At 42.8% G+C, this 22,095-nt stretch overlaps 1 protein-coding gene across 2 annotated transcripts; it reads right to left on the bottom strand.

The window, feature by feature from the left end:
• Positions 1–381: 381 nt before the first annotated feature.
• Positions 382–19,247, bottom strand: emilin1b (elastin microfibril interfacer 1b). 2 transcript variants are annotated; one of them, XM_084354492.1, is made up of 15 exons: positions 18,783–19,247; positions 13,654–13,779; positions 12,365–12,549; positions 11,247–11,494; positions 10,843–11,016; positions 9,787–10,722; positions 8,588–8,909; positions 7,681–7,899; positions 7,349–7,597; positions 6,718–6,909; positions 6,179–6,199; positions 4,999–5,097; positions 2,470–2,487; positions 1,803–1,937; positions 382–1,421 (listed from the first exon to the last, which is right to left on the bottom strand). In XM_084354492.1, exons 1-15 carry the CDS (start codon positions 18,914–18,916, stop codon positions 1,099–1,101), a joined length of 3,381 nt encoding a protein of 1,126 aa, XP_084210618.1. In that variant the 5' UTR covers positions 18,917–19,247; the 3' UTR covers positions 382–1,098. The 2 variants fall into 2 exon arrangements, with proteins under 2 accessions (XP_084210618.1, XP_084210617.1); XM_084354491.1 differs by lacking the exon at positions 6,179–6,199 and having other exon boundaries at positions 12,113–12,549.
• Between the last annotated feature and the right edge of the window lie 2,848 nt (positions 19,248–22,095).

Here is a 22,095-nt window from a genome sequence, read left to right as displayed (position 1 = left end):
CTTTTCTCAGTTTAGATAAAAATGATGATCAGTGCTATAAATATCCGTCCCCTCTTTAATCCATCAGTTTGTCTTTAGATGGTGAAGAGTCAAGACGGACTGATGGGAAGTCATCACATGTCTAAATGATTCATTTCTTCTCAGTTTATCCTCAGTACAAACAGCATCATCAGATCACATTGTGTCCATCATCTGTTTAACTGTGAAACTGAGAGTCTGATTTTGAATATTTCTGTTTTTGTTAGAATGTGTATCAAAGCAAGATATCTTCATCAGTCCCATAGAGCACTACTAGTGTACTTCTAATACATAACACTCAAGTAAACAGTTTAGAATATACGATTGTAATGCTGTGTGGTCTGACCATCAGTAAACACTGAGTATTTATCCACCACTGAAATTTTATTGATTTGTTGACAGTAAGAAGTGTTGAGTACTTCCAGCCTCGTCTTGTAGCATTTGTCCACCAAGTGAAACGTGATAACGCTTTAAATACACCAATAAAACAAGAGGAAACATTCACAATGTGAACTCATCTCAGTCGTAAAACACAAAATACACGTTGCTTTTATAAAGCATCAGAGCAAAAAGTTTCCTCTGGTTTTCATATTCAAAGCCCCACTGTCACATGTTGCTATGACAACGTCTGACCTGCCAGGGGCGGGGCTTAAGGATAGTGATCAGTGTGCATCTCTCTTTTAACAACTCGGTCGACAATCACATTACTCGACATGAACCAATCAGATGATCAATAAGTGTCCAGATCAGCGGATGATCCAGGATCTGTCCTGTAGCGCGCCCCTCAGGACAAAATGTTCACACCATAAAAGTGATGGATGGAGTTTGTTCATATTGTGGCTGTGATGGCCTCTGCAGCCCGCAGGGGGCACTGGGAAAACTTCAGTTCAATGATCCTGGTCTACGTCTGTCCTCGGATCATGTGACCACATGAGATCAGCTGGCTGTCGTCCACATTCAACAAACACTGTTTAGATTAAAACATCTGTTAGAAAGATTCACTCCTGAAACAGGAAATGACATCACACTGTATGGTGCAGCCTCCTGTGGGTTGTCATCAGTCTACTCAGTCTGAACCAATCACATGTCCTCGTACAACAGCATGCCGTTGAAGATGGTGAGCGGCTCCACAGAGTGGGCCAGTTTGCCCATCACCAGGTCGATGCAGACCGTGTCCCGAGTCTGCAGGGGCAGGATGATGTTGAAGACGGCCAGAGATCCCGGAGTGGCTTTAGCCTCAGCCACAGGGTTGTTCTCCAGGCCCTCAGGCTGGTATCCTCCAGAGTCAACCCGGGCCATGCCATAGTTTGACTTGGACAGAACCGCCTCAATCTTCTCGTTCCTATGACCCGTCAGGATGGCACTGAAGAAGTAACGTCCATCCACGGGGGCAGTGAAGATGCCTGAAGGTGACAGTCAGGGTGTAAAAGATCTGGAAGAGTTTTTTAACCCCAAATATTTGCTGTAAAACATTCACCAGTCAGCTGTCCAGTTTATCTGTCGTTGTGTTGACCCTCCTCCAGTTCATCTGTCCTCAAGTTTACCTGTCCTCCAGTTCATCTGCCCTCAAGTTTACCTGTCCTCCAGTTCATCTGTCCTCAAGTTTATCTGTCCTTGTGTCTTCCTGTCCTTGCGTTTACCTGTCCTTGTGTTTATCAGTCCTTGTGTCTACCTGTCCTTGTGTTTACCTGTCCTTGTGTCTACCTGTCCTCCAGTTCACCTGTCCTCAAGTTTACCTGTCCTCCAGTTCACCTGTCCTTGTGTTGACCTGTCCTTGTGTTTACCTGTCCTCGGGTCGTAGAAGTCTCCTTCATTGACAAAGACCTTGTCGAAGACGATGGTTCCAGCTCGCTCCATTGGAACAGTGAGGGCAGCAGAGAACGACAGCTTTGGTACATGAGCATCAACACCAGGCAGACCTGAACACACGCACACACATTTTGAAGAACTGAAACTTTATTGAAAATTACTGACAGCAACACGTTACTGAGAGACAACAGCAGCCTGTAAGGATTCAGCAGTCGGTTACATCAAACTATCATTATAGTTCGTTTGAATGTTTTCCTGTTTTTAAATTGTCATAATTACGTTTTAGTTTAGAAACTTATTTTGTTAGTTTTCACTGACTAAATTTGACCAATACTGATTCATTAAAACAAACTGCAAAGCTCTTATTCACATTAATATTTGAAAACATTGTGATGATGAGAATTCTTAGATTTGTAATATATTTGTTATATATTTAATGCTGTGACTTTATCCTTTTTGTTAAAGTGACGTGTGAAGAATATTATGAGCCCAGCTGTGCAGTGAAGCAACACTAGTGAGTGATAATAAATGAAAATGTAATATTATTATCTGTTTACATTAAACAGTGAAAAAACATGAATGAAACATTTTCTGCTGTTTTCAGCCAGTTTACACCCATGAAAGCAGAAAAACAATATCTACCTGTTTCACCTTTGGGACCTGTAAGAAACCAGAAAATATAAAATCATGAGTAGTCCATAATAACAATAAATAAATAAATACACACTGATAAACAGACTCTGATCCTGTTCATTCAGTTTACATCTTAATGAAATCTGCTTCTGACTCAAGTTCAGCTTCAGTTTATTCATCACATCAGCTCATCTCTACATCGTGCAGTGAAATGCTTTGTTTCCTCCTGTGAAGCTTGAAACAGTAAATTACAAATCAGAACGACAACATATGCAGCAAAGCATCTGAAGACAATATGGTGCAGATATTAAAGAATGGAAGGGAAGGTTGGAGCTAATTGCTGTCAACTGGCAGGTTCCCTCCTGATGGACCTCAGGCCCCTGGGACCATCTACCTCTCTTGGCTCCTGCTGCCTCACATACTGATGGATCTGGATCGTCACACCCTGGGCTCCGCTGGATCCTTGCCCTCCTCTGTTTTACTATCTCCTTATATCTGTATTTCTGTAAAATTTGATGCCTCTTCACTCAGATGAGGCACCACTTGGCAGTGACTCATCTGCTCAGTCATCTCTTGGATCCACACACTTATACTTATATTATAATTTGTATCACATATTCTGTCAATGCAACTTGTAAACTGTGATTCATCTACTGCATGTCTGTCCGTCCTGAGAGGATCCTCTGAGGCTCTTCATCAGGTTTCTAACATCTTGTTTTCCTTTTAAAAGGTTTTTTTTTCCATCAACATGTGAAGTTGTGTGACTCGTCTCTGTCAGGAGTGGGGGGGGGGGGTTGGGACGCAGGTGCGTACCCAGGGGTGTCTTAAAGTTATCCCGGAGGGATAACCACAAAATCGCAGTAGCAATAGATTGGAAAGGGGAGAGAAAAAAACAATGAAGCTGTAGAGCCACTACAGGCTTCCTTAATGAAATAAAGCACTAAAATGATTAACTAGACCAACACTGCCAAGCAGCTGACTCAAAACCAAAATTGTCCAGGAGACCCAGAAAACACGAAACAAAAGGCAAAGGCTGCCCGGGAGACCTTTGATAACCCAAAAGGCTCTCCAGCACCCCAAGTTATACACTGGGAAACAGGCAATTGACATCAAATACACACAAAATTCTGAGTTGGTGTTTATAGATACACTGACAACTTGAGAGGCCAAAGGGAGAACCTCTCACTGCCTCTGAAGGTGAGATAATGAGTCAACACAGGGCACTGGAGACTCAGGGTATAAGAAAACTCCCCACACCTGGGCTTAATCAAAGCCAATCAGTGCCACACACACCTGATTGCAGTGAGTTGATTCTCTCACCACCCTCACAGGGCCGAAAGATTGGCTGTGTCTCAATTCAGGGTCTGCATCCTGTGAGAAATTAAATAGTTTTCCATTCAGTAAGAAATATACTGTAAACACCATATCAGGATGTGAGAACAAAAGGGGAGAAACCCCTTTTGCTGTGTCATAGAGTCAGATGAGAGACAATTGCCTCTCGTCTGAGGTGTTACAGGAAGATAGATGGTAGACGACATTTACATTCTAATGAAGTAGCAAAGGGTCACTGTCCTGGGAAAGAGACGATCCACCAAACATCAAGGGGTCATTGTTCTGTGAAGAAATGTTGTAACCCCCCACTCTGTTTTGTATTTAAGTCAGAAACATTTGAAAGACGGGAGAGAACACTTCAGGTCTTCTCTCCATGCTGCATGTATTAAAGAGATCTGATTCATCACGCTGAGTCTACAATTCTTCTGAGATTTAGCAACTCTCAACCTCACAAAGGAGAATTTCCCTTACAATCCTTCAAAGGACGTCAAATGGGACGGTCTAGCCTTCGAAATATTTCCTGGTTGCGTCACCAGATGTTCTTGCCCCTACCCTTACGTCACGATTGTGAATGAAGAGATGCATTAAAGTCTGTTTTGGTTCAAATCTATCAAACATCCAGCGTCACATATTTTAACTGAAAGTTGAAATTTGGAGGTTTTACAGTCCCTTGAAGTTTAACATATCTGGCGTTGGATGTTCAAATGAGGAGAAACCGAATAAACCCAATTCTCACATTTGAATGTCATGTCTGCGCCACTTTATGTCGCCATCTCTTTCTTTCCCTCTTCTGTTTCGGGACTGAGCAGCGGCGCGCAAAGGATCTTGGGATATGGGAGGCCGTGAAGGATAGTAGCGGTGCGTCCTCAAAAAAAGAGGGAAAAGAAGGCTGCATTTGAAGGAGCCTTCGAATTGGGACAGCCTTCGTGGGGCGTTGTGACATAATGGCCCTTCAAATGCGCCCTTCGAAGGATGCAGCCCCTGAATTGAGACACAGCCAGCGAGTGCCCTCACAGTCTCGAGGGTCAGAGGTCAGAGGTGGTCCTTCACTGTACAGACTGTAAAGCTCATTGAGGTGATGTGATTGTGATTTTTGGCTGTATGAATAAAATTGATTTTATTTGATTTGATCTCTCAGGAGCTCTTTCAGAATTGAATCAGATGGTTTCTTCCTTCATAACATCAGGATATATAAACATGTCATACCGGGCAGACCTCGAGCTCCACTTTCACCCTGACGTCCAGGAGGCCCTCGGGGGCCCAGCAAACCATTTTCTCCTGGAGGTCCTGGGGATCCAGGCAGGCCTGTGTAATGATACAAATGATCACTGACTTAACTTGAATTTATTTACTATCTATGGAAACGCTTCAATGCATCTAAATAAAGTCGCAAGTATTTTAATGTGGTGTTGAAGCAAAGATTCATAGGTTAGCACAAAACAATTACCCATCATCCTCTCTGTTAACACCACAAAGTTTGAGTACACATGTGTTAGCATGTTAGCAGCTAGCTGACTTTTGTTTAATTCATCATGGCAAAGCAAACATCGTGCAGCAGCTCAGTTAGTCAGAAACACGTTTCATTATGAAAGATCATCAAAAGACCGTCTGATATTTAAATGTTACATCTCTTCAGCTTTGTGCTTCTTTTTGCTACATTGATGACATCAGACTAATATTCACTTCACTACACATCCTCTAACTGATCAGGGGCCTCTTTTAAACAATGTGTATGTCACTTCATATGAAAACTTACAAACAGTGTTACAAAGTAATCTTTTACTTAAGTTAGTTTTTCATAAAAGTAAGCAGCCTGACAACAGGATGTGCAACGGAGCAAAAACCACTAAAACATGACTCAGGATAATAAACACAAACTGAGATATCAGATATTGTACAGATTGAACTAGGATGTGTGACTCAGTCTGCTTCGCTGGTTCACTGCTGTCATGATAAAAATCTGCTGTTCTTTATTCTGTCTGTTTGGTTCAGAGGACGACACCTCGACACGGTGGACTGAATCAAATGTGAAGAGTTAAAGACGCTGACGAGGGCACAAAGATGATGATGTCACCATGAACGGATCATATGCGTAACTGTTCATTTCCTCAGTTAATTGTTTTAAACAGACACACAGGTCAACACAAAGAGCCAATTAACAGCCAGTATGAACATGTGACCTGATTCCAGTAACATTATTATAATCCATCATCCAGACACAGATGAACAGTGTGGGACTGCAGCTGGATGAACTGCTGAACAGTTAACATCTAAATCAAACTTGCAGCTTTTGGAGTTTTGTTATTTTTATATGTTTTGTGTTAAAACAACAGATCCTCTTCTGGGCCAGCAGTTAGTGAGTTAACAAACATCTACAAGCTCAAACCTCTGTCGAGCAGCACAGTGCCTACAACACAAAACACACCAAATTACACTTGATTTTTCAGGTATTCAGAACGCTTCAGTTAATGTTTTACGGTTTTTCTCAGATGCTTCAGCACAGTTTCTGTCACAACTTCACTTTATAATGCTCATCACTTCACTTATCCTGGAGGGGGAAGCAAGTCCCTGAAAACATGTAGTCAAACATCACTGACACCAACAGGAAGCTTCATCACTGCTGGAGTCATGATGGTCAAATGTCTGAAGAAGCACATAACACAGATGGAGCTGACGACTGGTCTGCAAATGGACCCTGATTGGTCGGAACCATGTTATCAGTGATGGAGGCTCCGTCTCCTCGTCTGCTTCATGTTCAATAGCATTCAAGCAAATGTGTCTGAATCTAGTTCATTAGGATAAAACAGTCAAATCCATTTTGTCACCAAGACAAAGTGAAACAACAGAAATGTGTTTTGGGACCAAAGCAGCTGAGAAAATGTAAATCTGCAGTGAAACATCATCAAAGAATCAAGTCCAGCTCACCAGTCAGGTCCTGATCAGACAGACTCTGGAAGTCTCTGAGGACTTGGTGAAGGGTCGAGTTCAGGCTCTTCATCCTGCTGTAGACGTCCTCCTGGTTCTTCTGAATGAAGTCCATGATTCCTCCGTGATGGACAACCGAGTCATTCAGGCCAGAAACACACGTCCACAAACTGGACACATGACGGTTCAGTCCTAAACACGTGACACACCACAACACAGAAGGACACATTATAATATGGGACACATGACAACACAGAGGACACATGGCAACACAGAGGATACATGACAGTCGGGGACATGTGTTCATATGTTCATGTGTTCACAGACGGCCTGCTGACTACCATCTTTTTTATGTTTTTAGTGTGTTGATTTTATTATTCTACTTTTTAACCTGTAAAGTGTCTTTGAGTACCTTGAAAAGCGCTTCATAAAATAAATGTATTATTATTATTATTATTATTATTATTATTATTATTATTATTATCCATTCTTTATGTAAGACATCCAATCAGAATGCTTTGTTTCCGGGCTACTGAACCGGTTCACTCTGATCTGCACCTATATGAACATATGATATAAATAAACATTTTAAAGATTTGAATGAAAATAAAAAGATCCAGATGAAGCGCACCTTCCTTGATCTTCAGGATGGAGTCGGAGACACCGTCCAGCCTCCCACAGACTCCCTCCAGCTTCGACAGTCTCTTCTCCAGCCCGTCTCCAGACCTCTTACAGTCTCCCACCTCCACCAGCAGCGTGCTCTCAAACCGCCGGACGTCGCGGTCCATCCCGTCCAGGCGGTCGCGGCTGTCCTCAATGTGCTCCGTTACCTCCTGCTGGATTTTGTCCAGTTCAGAGATGATCTTATCTTTGGTGTTTCCTGTCAGAGGATGAATGTGTGAATGTTAGCCAATAAAGTGCAGTAATGAACTCAGAGAGTCACTGTCACTGATCTGGGCTCACCAAGGTCGGTGATGACGCTGCTGTGCTTCTGCACCGTGTGTTCGAGCCCCTTCAGGGTGTCATTGATGGAGCTGAAGGTGAGGATGACCTCGGACAGTTCGCCCTGCAGCGTCTTCAGTTGGTTGTTATTGATGGAGCCTCCGATCACACTGTGGCCGTCTAAAGGCTTCTCAGCATCCAACACAGGTCCACGTCCACCAGTGTTTCCAGAACCACCACCTACAGGAGGTTTAGTTTGCAGTCAACTTTATTTATCTGCTCATAACAACATGTAAACAGGGTTTTTTTATATTCACATACATTTAGATTTAGATTGCTGTCCGTGAAATGATTTAGTTCTAGCAAGAGAAAATGAGATGAGGGTTGAGAGGAGACGACTCGCTGGGAACCAGAGACATCAACAAATTAGATGTTTGAGTTGAGGCCAGAAAAGTTTTCATGGAAAAAGCACATGAATCTATCTATTGTATGAAATCCATCTTATTTTTTTTTCTATTTATTTTCTATTTGACTTTATGCGTATTTGTCTGATTCTTTTTCCTGCTCTTGTTGCATCTTGAGCTGTTGTAACAATTTCACCGTTGTGGGATAAATAAAGTCTATCTAATCTAATCTAATGAAATATTTGTGTCTGTGATGATTCCTAGTTCAAGAACCAACAGAGAACGAAAATATAATATAAAATAAAATAAAATGGAGACTAAATAACTTTGTCAAAATGGCAGAAAGTGTAAAACACAAGATGACAATCTGAAAGTGTTTTTAATAAATGATCAGACTCTAAAGTTATCTCAACATCTTCAGAGGGAGACAGCCAACATGTTTTGTGTTCGTGGATTGATGGTTAGTGGTTAGTGGTTAGTGGGGGTGGCATTTAGTGAAGAATCACTGGATTGGTTGATCTAACCTGTGGGCGTGTCCGGGCTGGTCTTACATTGGCCGGCGCACCTCCTGACGTCTTCTCGCAGCAGGTGGACTTCCTCCTCCAGGTGTGAACAGATGCCGGAGCAGCCTTCACTCCCTGACTCCAGTCTGATCTGGAGTCTGTTAATACGTCCCAGTGCATCCTGGGATTGATTCTTCAGCCTCTGCAGCTCGTCCTCCACCTTCCCACACAACACACAGTCCTGACCCAGAAGCTCCACCTCCGTCACAATCCGGTTGAAGTGCTCGCCGTGGTCCCCCGTCAGAGCCTTGATCTTACGGACGTCATGACTCAGGTTCACGACCTCGGTGATAAGTTCCATGTTAATATGCAAAATCATCTTAAACAACAAGGACATAACGACTCTTGGGTCATTGTGTCCCTGTTGTGTCCCCTAGGTCCTTCCTGTTCATGGATTTTCTCAAAAATCATAAATTCTTTTGTCCACATTAATATTTGTTCAGACACAAGAGACAAAGATATCTACCAGTTACATAAAATCACTGCATGTCATATTACAGCCAGTGAAAAGTATGACATTTGATTGCGGGATGCTGTGATACGATAACATCTTTGAATTTGTTATAATCCAGTGACAAACCAGCAGTCTTAGAATCCAGCTGGAGGATTTTACCAGTTACCATTAATTTCATAGAAGTTCAAAAAAATCCAGGACATGAAGCTTCATCCTTTGTTCATATAAAATATAAACTAAGGATAAAGTTGAAAAATTGGTCAACAAACAAAATAATGATAATTCCAAAAGGCTCATCTTTGTTTTCATACATTAAATATTAAAGAGCTGATTTTATGTGTTGTACTGACTGGTTTATTTTTTTTATTCGTCTTTTATGTAGTTTCATGTTGGGTTAAATAATCCTCACAGATGAATGTAAATGAAATGTGTAGCAGTAAAAAGCTAATGTTAGGCTACAAACAGACGACATCACGGTCACATGACTTAAACGTCACCACCACTAAGAGTCTTACTGCACAATTACTATCCAGGTTTTCTATAAACTGATCAATGTACAAGTTGTAAAGTCAGAGTTAGAATAGTGTGTAACTAAAGTGGGACCACACACCTTATTTCACAAATTTAACCAAAATCAATGTAAAGACCTCGTAGGACTACAGACTACAACAGTCTGTTTGATTCATTAGCTGTGACAATTTCTCACCTTGTCATTCAGAGAGTCTCCGGACACCGACAGGTCTTTGAGTTGAGTGTTGAAGTGTCGAATCTGATCTTCGTTGGCGACCACTCTCCACTCCAGTGATTTCTCTGTGTTTTCTCCTCCCATTCCTGGTAATCCTCCCTGTGAACCTCCTCCTCCTGTTGGTCGTCCTCCTCCTCCCCACCTTCCGCCTCCATCTCCCCGGTCACCGGTAGATGGTGACCCTCCTCCTCCTCCTGCAGATCCTGAACAGCTGCAGTCCTCCAACTTCCTGTTTAGGAGGGAGGTGTTGTTTTCCATCTTCGATAGCCTCTTGTCCTGGTCGCTCACCCTGTCCTTCACCAGGCCCACATCCAGCTCCACATCTGCGATTCTGAAGGTCTGGTCATCGAACCGGTCCAGGAACACGGTCCTGAGGTCGCCCAGTTCTCTGTGGAAGTAGTCCTTCAGGTCGTTCTCCAGGTACGAGCAGCTCTGCTCGGTCCGCTGCACAGTACTGTTGATGCGCCGCTCCACGTCTCTTAGCCGATTGTCCAGTCTGTCCTCTGTCAGCACAACATCCCTCCCACCTCCCCCGAGTCCACCTCCCCCCAGTCCACCTCCCCCCAGTCCACCTCCAGCACCAAAACCACCTCCTCCACCTCTGAAGCCACCGTTCTCATTGTTGCTGCTGCCACCTCCTCCACTTAGCTCCTTGTCCAGACGGTTCTGCAGAACATCAAAGTCCTCTGAGGTCGAGCTGATCTTGCGCTCAGCATCAGTCATGCGGTTTTTGAGGTCATTGACGGTGTCGCAGCATCCTTGTGAACGCACTACATCCCGTCGCAACCCGTCCAGACCCTGCCGATACCGAACTTCCAGGGCATTCAGCTGCTTCTCCAGAGCTCGAATCCTCTCTCGGTCCTCCTGCTGCTGCCTGCGCAGATCCTCCACACCGTCCTGGAAAACACAGTTTGATCTGACTGAACTACATGTGACTATAGCTGCACAATTTTTATTTCAAGCTGGTACCCTTCGTGTTGTTTTTGATTACTGGCTGATTAAAGCAGATTCTGATACCTGACAAGAGGAGCAGGACAGTGACACCCTTGTCTCCAACTCCCTCAGGATCTCCTCCTTCAGCGAGTTCAGCCTTCCTCCACTCAGTCCTCCTCCAGACAGACCTCCATCCAGGTCATTACCTTTCCCGTTCACCAGGTGGTTGTTGATGCTGACCAGAGTTTTATCGTGAGCCTGTTGCAGGAGAGACACGTCAGCAACGTCAGCAACAGCAACCCTAACCCTAACATAAAAACAAAGATCTCTACATGTATGTCCTTCCTCCAACACATGGTGTTAGGAGGGTCCTCTAATGGGGAGTGGGCAGGACTACATCATGGTGATGAATGTTTCATAAGAAGACCAACACAAAACTTATGTCAATGTTTAGATTTGTTTCTGAATCTGAAAACTTTGAGACTCACCTGTGTACGGTTGTCCAACTGGTCCAGTTTGGTTTGAATGCTGTGAATTGTCTCTTTAATCTCCGGCTGAGCGGCATCGGCAGGGTTTCTTCCTTCTCCTCCACCTCCACCTCCTCCTCCTGGTCTGTTGACCTCCTGCTGGCTCTGTTCTTTCATGGTGTTGATGGTGGACTGGAGGTCCTGAAGGTTCTTGGTCAAAGTCTGGATCTTTTCCTCCATCTGCCTCATTTTCTCGTTCTCAGTTCGTCCTGAAGAAAAGGGAGCAGCAATGTCAGAGCTCCTCCAATCACAAAAGATTTTACCTTCATGGTGACACAGACCAGTATAATTAGAGCAGTTCATACTGGTCACCAGCAGAGATCAGCACAGGTCACAGATTTCTTTCTGTTTCTTTAATACAGAGGGAGAATGGTCCTGCTGTTTACTGCCTGTTCACTGAGAAAACACTGATGGGAAACCTCAGCATGGTTCAGTCCTCAGTGTTTCAGGTTTAATGTGCTACTTGTAGATCACCTGGTCTGTTCTCTGCATGATGGTTGGTTTGTTTTACTGAGTAGATCTACATCTGCTGTCTGATGTGACAGTGAATGAAAAGGATTTCTATCAGCACTGTGCTGGTCGAACCAGAAACAGTGTTTTATTGTGTTGGACCAAAGAGTCAGTGTGTCCACATGAGTTCAACCCCACTAATGGTACAGTCAAATAACTGACGACACATGAGAGACACAAGTTTGTCCCCTCAGTGTTTCACCTGTCAGAAGGTTCATCAGTTCTCTTTTCAACATCTGATCACCTGTCAGAAAGGGTTAACTTCTGGATATGTTCAAAAGTGTCAAATCAACAAATGTAACTGAGAATCCACTCACCACCATGTCCTCCACTCTGTCCAGATCCAGAACTGCCTCCTCCATAACCTCCTCCACCCTGTCTTCCTCCTCCTCCCTGACCACCTCCTCCTCCTCCTACGTAACCTCCTCCTCCACCCTGTCTTCCTCCTCCTCCCTGACCACCTCCTCCTCCTCCGTAACCTCCTCCACCCTGTCTTCCTCCTCCTCCCTGACCACCTCCTCCTCCTCCGTAACCTCCTCCACCCTGTATTCCTCCTCCTCCTTGACTACCTCCTCCTCCTCCACCCAGACTTCCACCACCTGGTCCCGGTCTGTTGGTGGATATCTGGGGTCCTCCTTCTCCAACTGGACCATGGTTGCAGTCCTCTCCACTATAACCTTGGCAACACTTCCACTCCATCTCTGTCACCATCTTGTAGGCCACTTTGTAGCGTGGCCTCATGTAGGTCCGATAGCTGTGGAGACATGAGAGATGAGTGTTTTAATGCCATCAACCTGCCAGAGACTGCAGATGAAAATTAGCCTGTACGGCTAAATGTGGCACATTTACATGATCGACATTAATTAACGTGCTCATGTTAATTAATGTGCTTCGTCCCTTTTTTAAATAAATAAACAAACAAACAAACAAACAAACAAACAGAGAGACTCTGATATGGAGTGATGAAGATGAATAGACAGAAACAGAGTGAAGAGTGAAATGAGTTAAACATCTTCTTTATGTGTCTGAGTGGAGAACGTTTCTAACATGAAATATGTTTGTCCATGTTGTTCTCATTTAAATCATCTGTGGATAAATAATCTGTTCAATCTGCTCTGGAGTCCAATCAGAGTGAACATCATGACACGTCATGATGTCATGATGTGGAACGCCTCATATGTTCCTTTAAAAACGTTTGATGTTCTTCTTCATGTCCAAGTTGAAGTGCAGTTTCACCTGCTGGGGGGAGTAACAGGGAGTTACATCCCATTATTAAAACAGTAACACTTAAACAGAACTATACTGAACAAACTGATCTCAGGTCTGCAGATTTAAACAGACAAAACTCAACTTCAACTCAAACTCATCTCCAAACTGAGAGTAAAAGTTGATGTTCAGAGGCTGCAGAGAGTCAACAAAAACAAAAGAAACAGAAATACTAAAAACACATGTTGGAATAACTTCATGTCAGTAAAACTCAATCTGTGACACAGAAACATGAAGTTTAAAGTGTCGCTGTTGATCTGCTTTTAACGGTAAACTTCAGACAGCCAGCAGATGTTTAGATACAGAATCAGAAGAAGATCTGAGCTCCAGCTGAGGTTATTGTAGACATCGGTTGAAAAGAGGAAAAGAGAGGGAACGAAAAGAACAAAGCAAAAGAGAACAAACAACACAGACGGATATTTTGTGTTCCATATTAAATGTTCCTCATTTACTAAAAGGTGAAGAAAGATTAAAGAGCGAACAGCGTGATGTCATGATGTCGTCACAGAAACAGTCAGCTGACTGCAGGTCACGTTTACACACTGACTCTGTGTGTGTGTGCGTGTTAGTGTGTGTGTGTGTGTGTACTCACACCACCACCCTGCTGCACTGTCCACTCCCCCAGCTGCAGGGATGATAATCAGGCTTCACGTAGGTCTCCACTCCGTCCTCCACCACACAACTCACTGTCTTAGTGATGACGAACGCACACCAGTTCCTGTTAAAACACACACACACACACACACACACACACACACACACACACACATGACCTTTTTTCTACAACCTGATTACCTCTATATTGATCAGATTTTCCTGATGAATGTAAGCATTTCGGTCAGCTGCAGATGTTGAATGTGAACATCTGTTTGGGTCGACTGAGGACAGAACTGAGCATGTGCAGATGTTTTCCGGTGGTTTAAAGAAGCAGCTGATTCTGCAGCAGACTGGCAGATGATTTCAAAACAGTCTCAGAACTTTTATTTTTCCTCACACAGATTCAGGGGCCTTTACATTGAAACTGCACTGTTTTATTTTGAAGTTCATGTTGCCTGATTAAAAGCATGTGAAGCTAAAACTGGGTTAGGTTAGGGTTTAAACGTAAGTCTGAATGTTCTACACAACGACCCCCAAACACCTGCAGACCACCAAACAAACCTGCAGACCCTCTGACACTTAAATCAAAACAATGAAATCATGAATGATCAGTGTCCCTGTTGGACAGTCTGTTCTCTCTGTTCTGTGAGATCATGTGTCAGCTCCTCACTGTGTGTGTGTGTGTGTGTGTGTGTGTGTGTGTGTGTGTGTGTCCTGTTGTGGGTAAAATCTTAGGAAATGCTCAACACATGGTGCTGATGTCGTCAGTGTGATGATGATAAATGTGTCTCTTTGTCAGCCATGTTGGACCAGACTGTGTCTCTTTGTGTTTAAATTTAATTGTGTTGATTTTATTTTTCTGGAATCCAGAACAACAAGCAGGAATTTAACTTTTGCTGCTGAAGACACAAAAACGTGTTTAACATCATCGCATCACAGCTGTTATGAAGGCGGTTCATGCACTTTTTGAAATTATTAGTTTATTTTAAAAATTAAAAAAAACAAAAAAGTTCCTTATAACTGCTTTAAACACACGGTGGGTCATTTTTTCTAGAAGCGTACTGTGTGATATTTGTAGAAAATCTTCCGACACCAGTAAATATATCAAATGCTCTAATAAACGACATCAGAAAGTATCATGGCCTGTAACTTGACGGTGTTAACGACTCACTCTCCGAATCCAAATGCATCAGTACAGGTGCACCTCAGGGCTGTGTAAGCTCACCGGTCCTCTTCACCCTTTACACAAACGACTGCACCAACAGTCTCCCGGGCAACCTGTTCTTTAAATTTCCTGACGATACTGCCATTCTCAGCCTTCACCAGAACTCAGACACATCATTTTACTTCATGGAGGTTAATAAATGTGTTCAGTGGTGTGACGACAACTATCTCATCATTAACACTAAAAAAACTAAGGAGATGGTGTTTGACCCTCGGTTGGTGGGGGACCATACTCCACTGTCCATACACAGGGAGGAGATCAAACAAGTCACATCTTATAGATATCTGGGTATCCACCTGGATAACCTCTTCAGCTGGAGTGATCATGTAGATTATGTATGTTCCCGTTTACAGCAAAGGCTGTATTTTTTACGCAGACTGAGGGTGTTTGGTGTCAGCCAGAACATCATGTTTTTATTTTATCAGGCGGTGATGGAGAGCGTCATCAGGTATGGGATGACGGCGTGGTTCGGCAATCTCTCCACACAGTCCAAATCTAAGCTGCAGCGCCTGGTACAGACTGCTATGAAGGTGATGGGGAGGACTGAAAAGCTCCCCCTTCAGTCCATCTGTGAGCAGTCTGTACTCAGGCAGGCGCGGAGGGTATTGTCGGACCCGTCCCACATCCTTCAAACAGAATACGAGCTCTTGCCTTCTGGCAGAAGGTACAGAATCCCAAAATGCAAATTAAACCGTTTTAAATACTCTTTCGTACCCACCTCCGTCAAAATTCTAAATAGTTTTTTAAATTTTAATTTAATTAGTGTATTTGTATCAGGGACAATGTACAAAAAAACATTAGTCTCGAGATAAGAGAAGATGCTTTGTACCGGATTTAGCTTACTAGCTTTCCATCCGTAGTCCATGGGCAGGTGAGTAAGAACAATAAAAAGATAAAAATTGTCAACTTACATAACAGACCAAACATCCATACACATGTGCGTATATACACCCGCTCACACATCAGAAACACTCAGGTATAAAACATATTTCATATCAGAAGGAAATAGAAACATACAGTTATTAAAATCCTTCATACTTTGACAAAGTTAAAAATAATTTAGGCTTGAGATTAATGCTGACATGACTGGTTTCTTAGGATCCATTTTTTGACTTCCCGGGAAAAAAAGTTGAAGTCTGTACAGAGTTTCAGATTAGTTGGGAGATTGTTCCATGATTTAACAGATTTAAAAGAAAAAGCAGATTGAGCAAAGGCAGAGCTACGCTTACGGATGTTACAATCTCCACTTGAGACAGGTCTTGAAGCTCTGATGGAGTGTTCAGAACGGAGTTAAACAAAGATTTTCAATGGGGGAGGAGCAACATTATGGATTATTTTGTACACTAAACAGACATCAGAATACGTCATTTAATTATCGAAGCTAAGCATTTTATATTTGTTAAGTATTTCACAGTGATGATACTGTCGTGATTTTTTTGTCTAAGGCCTGGGAAGTGTGCAATAACTAGGTGTTCTGTTTGTTTTGTTTTTATTTGCTTTAATCTTTCATTGGATGTGTCATGAGTGTGTATGTAGCCTACGTGTACGTCTTTAGTTGTCGTGTCTGTAAGAGCAGTTACTACTATGCACTATGCACTTTGAGTCCATGACAAATTTCCTCTAGGGGACAATAAAGTATATTTTATTCTATTCTATTCTAACTAATCAGGGACAGGTGAAACTAATCAGGACAGGGAGGGAAAATGAGACCGAGACAGGAAGTAACACAACATGACACACACACTACAAAATAAAACAGGAAACCCAAACCTTGACAGCCTCATTTAAAAAACCTGAAACCGCCACAGTAACGATCTCTTATCAGTTACAGAGAAGAGTTTCCCTGAACCCTCGACATGAAGGTAAGAGACACACACAGTCTGATCTCAGATCAGTTCACTGCTTGTAGTTTCTCCTCTGTATGTCGCTGCGTTTCATTTATTCAATTAATCATTTTGGTCTCACAGGTTTACTATGACATTAGGCCACTTTAATTGTTTCGTCTAGAATATAAATGTAAAATGTAAATAAAGTCTATTCTGTATAGATGATAAGATAAATTAAAATAGAATAATGACATCTAAAGAGAAAAAGAAATAGAAATGTGTTCCTGTTTTGGTCAGAGAAGGTGAGGGCCTTCATTACACTCTCAGAGAGGGTGGGTGTCGGTGTCGAATTGGGCCACAGTGATGACATCACTTCCTGTCTGTCCTCTGTACTGAGTTACAATCAATATGTCATTAATCAATAATACATCATTCTTTTATCAATCACTAGTGTACTACCTAAAATATTGATATATTGATACAAATCAATTCTGAATATTTGAAACTGTGCTCTCACAGCAAGTTGACACACACACACACTACACACACACACACTACACACACAATCACTACACACACACACACACACACACACACACACTACACAAACACACACACAGTGATGTCACTCTCTTGAGGACACGAGTCATTCAGTCGTTTGAGTTTTCTGCTGATGACATCACAGCTGCTTCACTGCCAACAGAAGGATTTTCTTCAGCTTCCTGTGAATGAAAACAGAACGAGGCCGCATTCTGTTTTCTGTGTCTGAAAGAGAACCATAAACATCATCACGTTCTAATGTTCTAATGTTCCACCAACACACAACACTGTGGCATCATCATGTTCTAATATTCTAATGTTCCACCAACACACAACACTGTGGCATCAACACATTCTAATGTTCCACCAACATACAACACTGTGACATCATCACGTTCTAATGTTCCACCAACACACAACACTGTGACATCATCACGTTTTAATGTTCTAATGTTCCACCAACACACAACACTGTGACACCATCACGTTCTAATGTTATAATGTTCCACCAACACACAACACTGTGACATCATCACGTTCTAATGGTCTAATGTTCCACCAACACACAACACTGTGACATCATCACGTTCTAATGTTCCACCAACTCACAACACTGTGACATCATCACGTTCTAATGCTCTAATGTTCCACCAACACACAACACCGTGACATCACGTTCTAATGTTCTAATGTTCCACCAACACACAACACTGTGACATCATCACATTCTAATGTTCCACCAACACACAACACTGTGACATCATCACGTTCTAATGTTCTAATGTTCCACCAACACACAAGACTGTGGCATCATCACGTTCTAATGTTCCACCAACACAAAACACTGTGACATCATCACGTTCTAATGCTCTAATGTTCCACCAACACACAACACTGTGACATCACGTTCTAATGTTCTAATGTTCCACCAACACACAACACTGTGACATAGAGGTGTTTATTCTAGAACATGGTTAATCCAGCTGGAACAACGTCTGAGTCCTGAAGAACTTCAGGCTGCTGTGGTTCTGCAGTTGTTGTTGCAGAAGGAGGAGATGGAGAGAACGATGAAAACATGATGACATCAGACGTTAATGTGAGGAAGACTACAGTCTCCTCTTCATCACTTCAGTGAGTCACAGAGACGTCACATGACTCATGACATCATCAGTCACTCACTCAGTCTGTTTGATCAACTTTTACACTGTTTACACATTAACAGTTTTTAATGTGACTGAAAGAATTATGTGTGAGTGTCTGTGTGTGAGTCTGTGTGTGTGTGTGTGTGTGTGTGTGTGTGTGTGTGTGTGTGTGTGTGTGTGTGAGTATGTGTGTGTGGGTCTGTGTGTGTGTGTGTGTGTCTGTGTCTGAGTCTGTGTGTGTGTGTAAAATATCTGCCCCCCCCCCCCCCCACACACACACACACACACACACACTATACTGGTGAGGTCATCAAACCCTGACGTCAACGCCTCCTCCTTCATCTCCACCCTCATCATCATCATCAGGCTTTTCGTGCACGTGACAGCCTACCTGTGTCTGCTGGCGGCGCGAGCTCCGTGCGCATGCCCGCCGGCATACAGGCTGTAGGATGATCGCAGCGGGAACGCGCTCTTGGCGTGTCCGCATGTCGAGAGCGCGAGCAGCAGCAGCAGGAGCGCGGCCATCCCGCTGATCAATACACAATCAATACAGCGGATCGATCCTCGATCAGAGAGGGCTCAACTGGCGGCAAAAACTCCTGTCTCCATGGAGACGAAAGGAAAAGTTTCCTCTAAGTCCGTCCGTCCTCCAGACCCATGATCTGGGTCCTGATCCAAACAGACTCCTGTGATCCGCTCCGGGTCCCGGTCCGGGTCTTTAATCCAGGTTCAGTCCGTTTTTAATCCAGTTTGATCCGGTCCCAGTCGGTCCAGCACAACTTTTCACGTGAAACAAAGAAGAAGAAGAAGAAAACGTTGCGACAGACTGAACTAAGAGCAGCTGCTCCTCCTCTTCATCACCGCCCCTCCTCTTCATCACCAACTGACCCCGCCCCTCCCGGAGGAGCAACAGGACACGTGCGGCTCCGCGGCCACACCTGCAGCAGCTGTAGTCCGTCAGAGGACAGAGGACAGTTTTAAAGTCTTCTGAATAAACCACGTGACCAGTACATGATCAGTATTCAGCTTCAGTTCATTTCGTGATTCTGGAGATCAAAGAATAATGAAGGTGTTTTGTTAATTAAAATATGTTCAAATCAAAGCTGCTTCATAAATGAAAGAAATACAAACTGTTGATGGAAACAAAGTTGACAAAGTTCATCACACACACACACACACACACGATGTTTGATGAGTTTAATGACACACTGAAATAAAACCTCTGAGTCACATTCACTACAGCTCCTGACCTGATCCAGAACCAGCTGAAGAACCGAGGACCAGACTGAGAACTTTGACTCAGGACAGGACAGGACCCAGCACAGGTGTACAGGTGAACAGGTGAACTAACTTGTGTTGCTTGTTGTTTTAATGTGTTTGAGAGTAAAAGTGAGCAGATATCAGACTAAAGGAGGCTCAGAGAGATCGTCCACCAATCAGAGTAACTGTACCTGACTGTAACTGTAACTGTGACTGTAACTCTCTGTAACTGTAACTGTCTGTAACTGTAACTGACTAATTGTAACTGTAACTGACTGTAACTGTCTATAACTGTAACTGTCTGTAACTGACTAACTGTAACTGTCTAACTAATTGTAAATATAACTGTAACTGACTGTAACTGTCTGTAACTGTAAGTAACTGTAACTAACTAATTGTAACTGTAACTGACTGTAACTGTCTATAACTGTAACTGGCTGTAACTGTAACTGACTAACTGTAACTGTAACTGTCTGTAACTGTAACTAACTAATTGTAACTGTAACTGTAACTGTAACTGACTAATTGTAACTGTAACTGACTGTAACAGTCTATAACTATAACTGTCTGTAACTGTAACTGACTAACTGTAACTGTCTAACTAATTGTAAATATAACTGTAACTGACTGTAACTGTCTGTAACTGACTAACTGTAACTGTCTAACTAATTGTAAATATAACTGTAACTGTCTGTAACTGTAACTAACTAATTGTAACTGTAACTGTAACTGACTAATTGTAACTGTAACTGACTGTAACTGTCTATAACTATAACTGTCTGTAACTGTAACTGACTAACTGTAACTCTCTAACTAATTGTAAATATAACTGTAACTGTCTGTAACTGTAACTGTCTGTAACTGTAACTAACTAATTGTAACTGTAACTGTCTGTAACTGTAACTGACTGTAACTGTCTATAACTGTAACTGTCTGTAACTGACTGTAACTGTAACTAACCAATTGTAACTGTAACTGTAACTGTCTGTAACTGTAACTGACTAATTGTAACTGTAACTGTAACTGTCTGTAACCGTAACTGACTAATTGTAACTGTAACTGACTGTAACTGTCTATAACTGTAACTGTCTGTAACTGTAACTGACTGTAACTGTAACTGTCTGTAACTGTAACTAACTAATTGTAACTGTAACTGACTGTAACTGTAACTGTTGCTGTCGTGAGAAGTTGAAAATGATTTTGAACTCTTAAACTTTCACAGAGGAGAAACATCCTGCAGACTTCCTGAACTTAAAGGATGTTTCATATCTGCTGCTCCCCAAAATACACCAGGACAGATGACCCCTAACACACACACACACACACACACACACAGAGCAGATAACAGTAGAAGCTGCAGTCTCTCACATGATAACATGACAGTCTGTTGTTGTTCTGTGGGTGTGTTTGATTCGTGTCACAGAGTGAGCTCACCGAGTGGAGCATTCGTCACTGGTTCATTTAAGACACACTGTGCAAGATTGGTGGGTTTCTGTTGGGAGACGCACGTTCAGTCACTCTACCAGTCACTACAATAATCTTCAAACTTATTGACACAGTCACAAAACATAAATATGTTGATGAGAAATTCACATCACAGATGTCTGAAGTACTTCTGGAGACACATTAAGTCAAATCACTTTGTCCCCATCTGTCCTCACAACCTCCATTCAGACAAAGAAAACCTTTAACTGGGACAAAAGGATGAACGCTCAGGAAGAGAAACAGAGAGGGACCGTTTTCAGGGCGGAGAGGCAGGAAACAGATGTCAGCAGAGAATCACAGCATATACAAAGTCTGATGACAGAAATTCAGAGTTGTGTAGACGGTAACACAAGTGAAGAGCTCAGAGCAGCTTCAGGTGTTAGTGGGACAGGTGATCTAGAGACCTAAAGAAGGACAGAACCGCGTTGACACAGGGACTACAGATATTAAAGAGAGTCAAAAGTTTGATTCCTCATCAGCAGGACAAACACAGACTCTCAACACTAAAGTTAATGGGTTCATTGAGACTAAGACCGACCGACACACCAGAACAGTCAGTGTAAGAGGGACGAGGCCAGAATCATGAGAACTCATTTAACATTGAAGAGGTGAAGAAATGGGTGTTAAGTGTGGATTTAACGGGGCGGCAATAGCTCAGTCCGTAGGGACTTGGCTTGGGGACTCAAAGGTTGCCGGTTCAAGTCCCCCTCGTACCAAAAAAAGTATGATGTGGACTACTATTGGAGAATACTGGTTCACATTTGGGCATTGCCGATGTGCCCTTGAGCAAGGCACCGACCCCTAACACTGCTCGTTAAGAACAGAACGTGTGTCCTGCAGGATTTCAAACATAAAACAGGCCTAATTCATAATTTCATCATTGTCGTCATCCAGCTGAGCAGCGTCAGTATGGTGCTGGGAAATATTTAGGGTTAGGGTTAGGGTTAGGGGGGTTAACC

This window comes from Pagrus pagrus (assembly GCF_965226575.1).
Source record: "Pagrus pagrus genome assembly, chromosome: 1".
NCBI classification, from domain to species: Eukaryota; Metazoa; Chordata; class Actinopteri; order Spariformes; family Sparidae; genus Pagrus; species Pagrus pagrus.
This window is presented reverse-complemented; position numbering and strand designations above follow the sequence as displayed.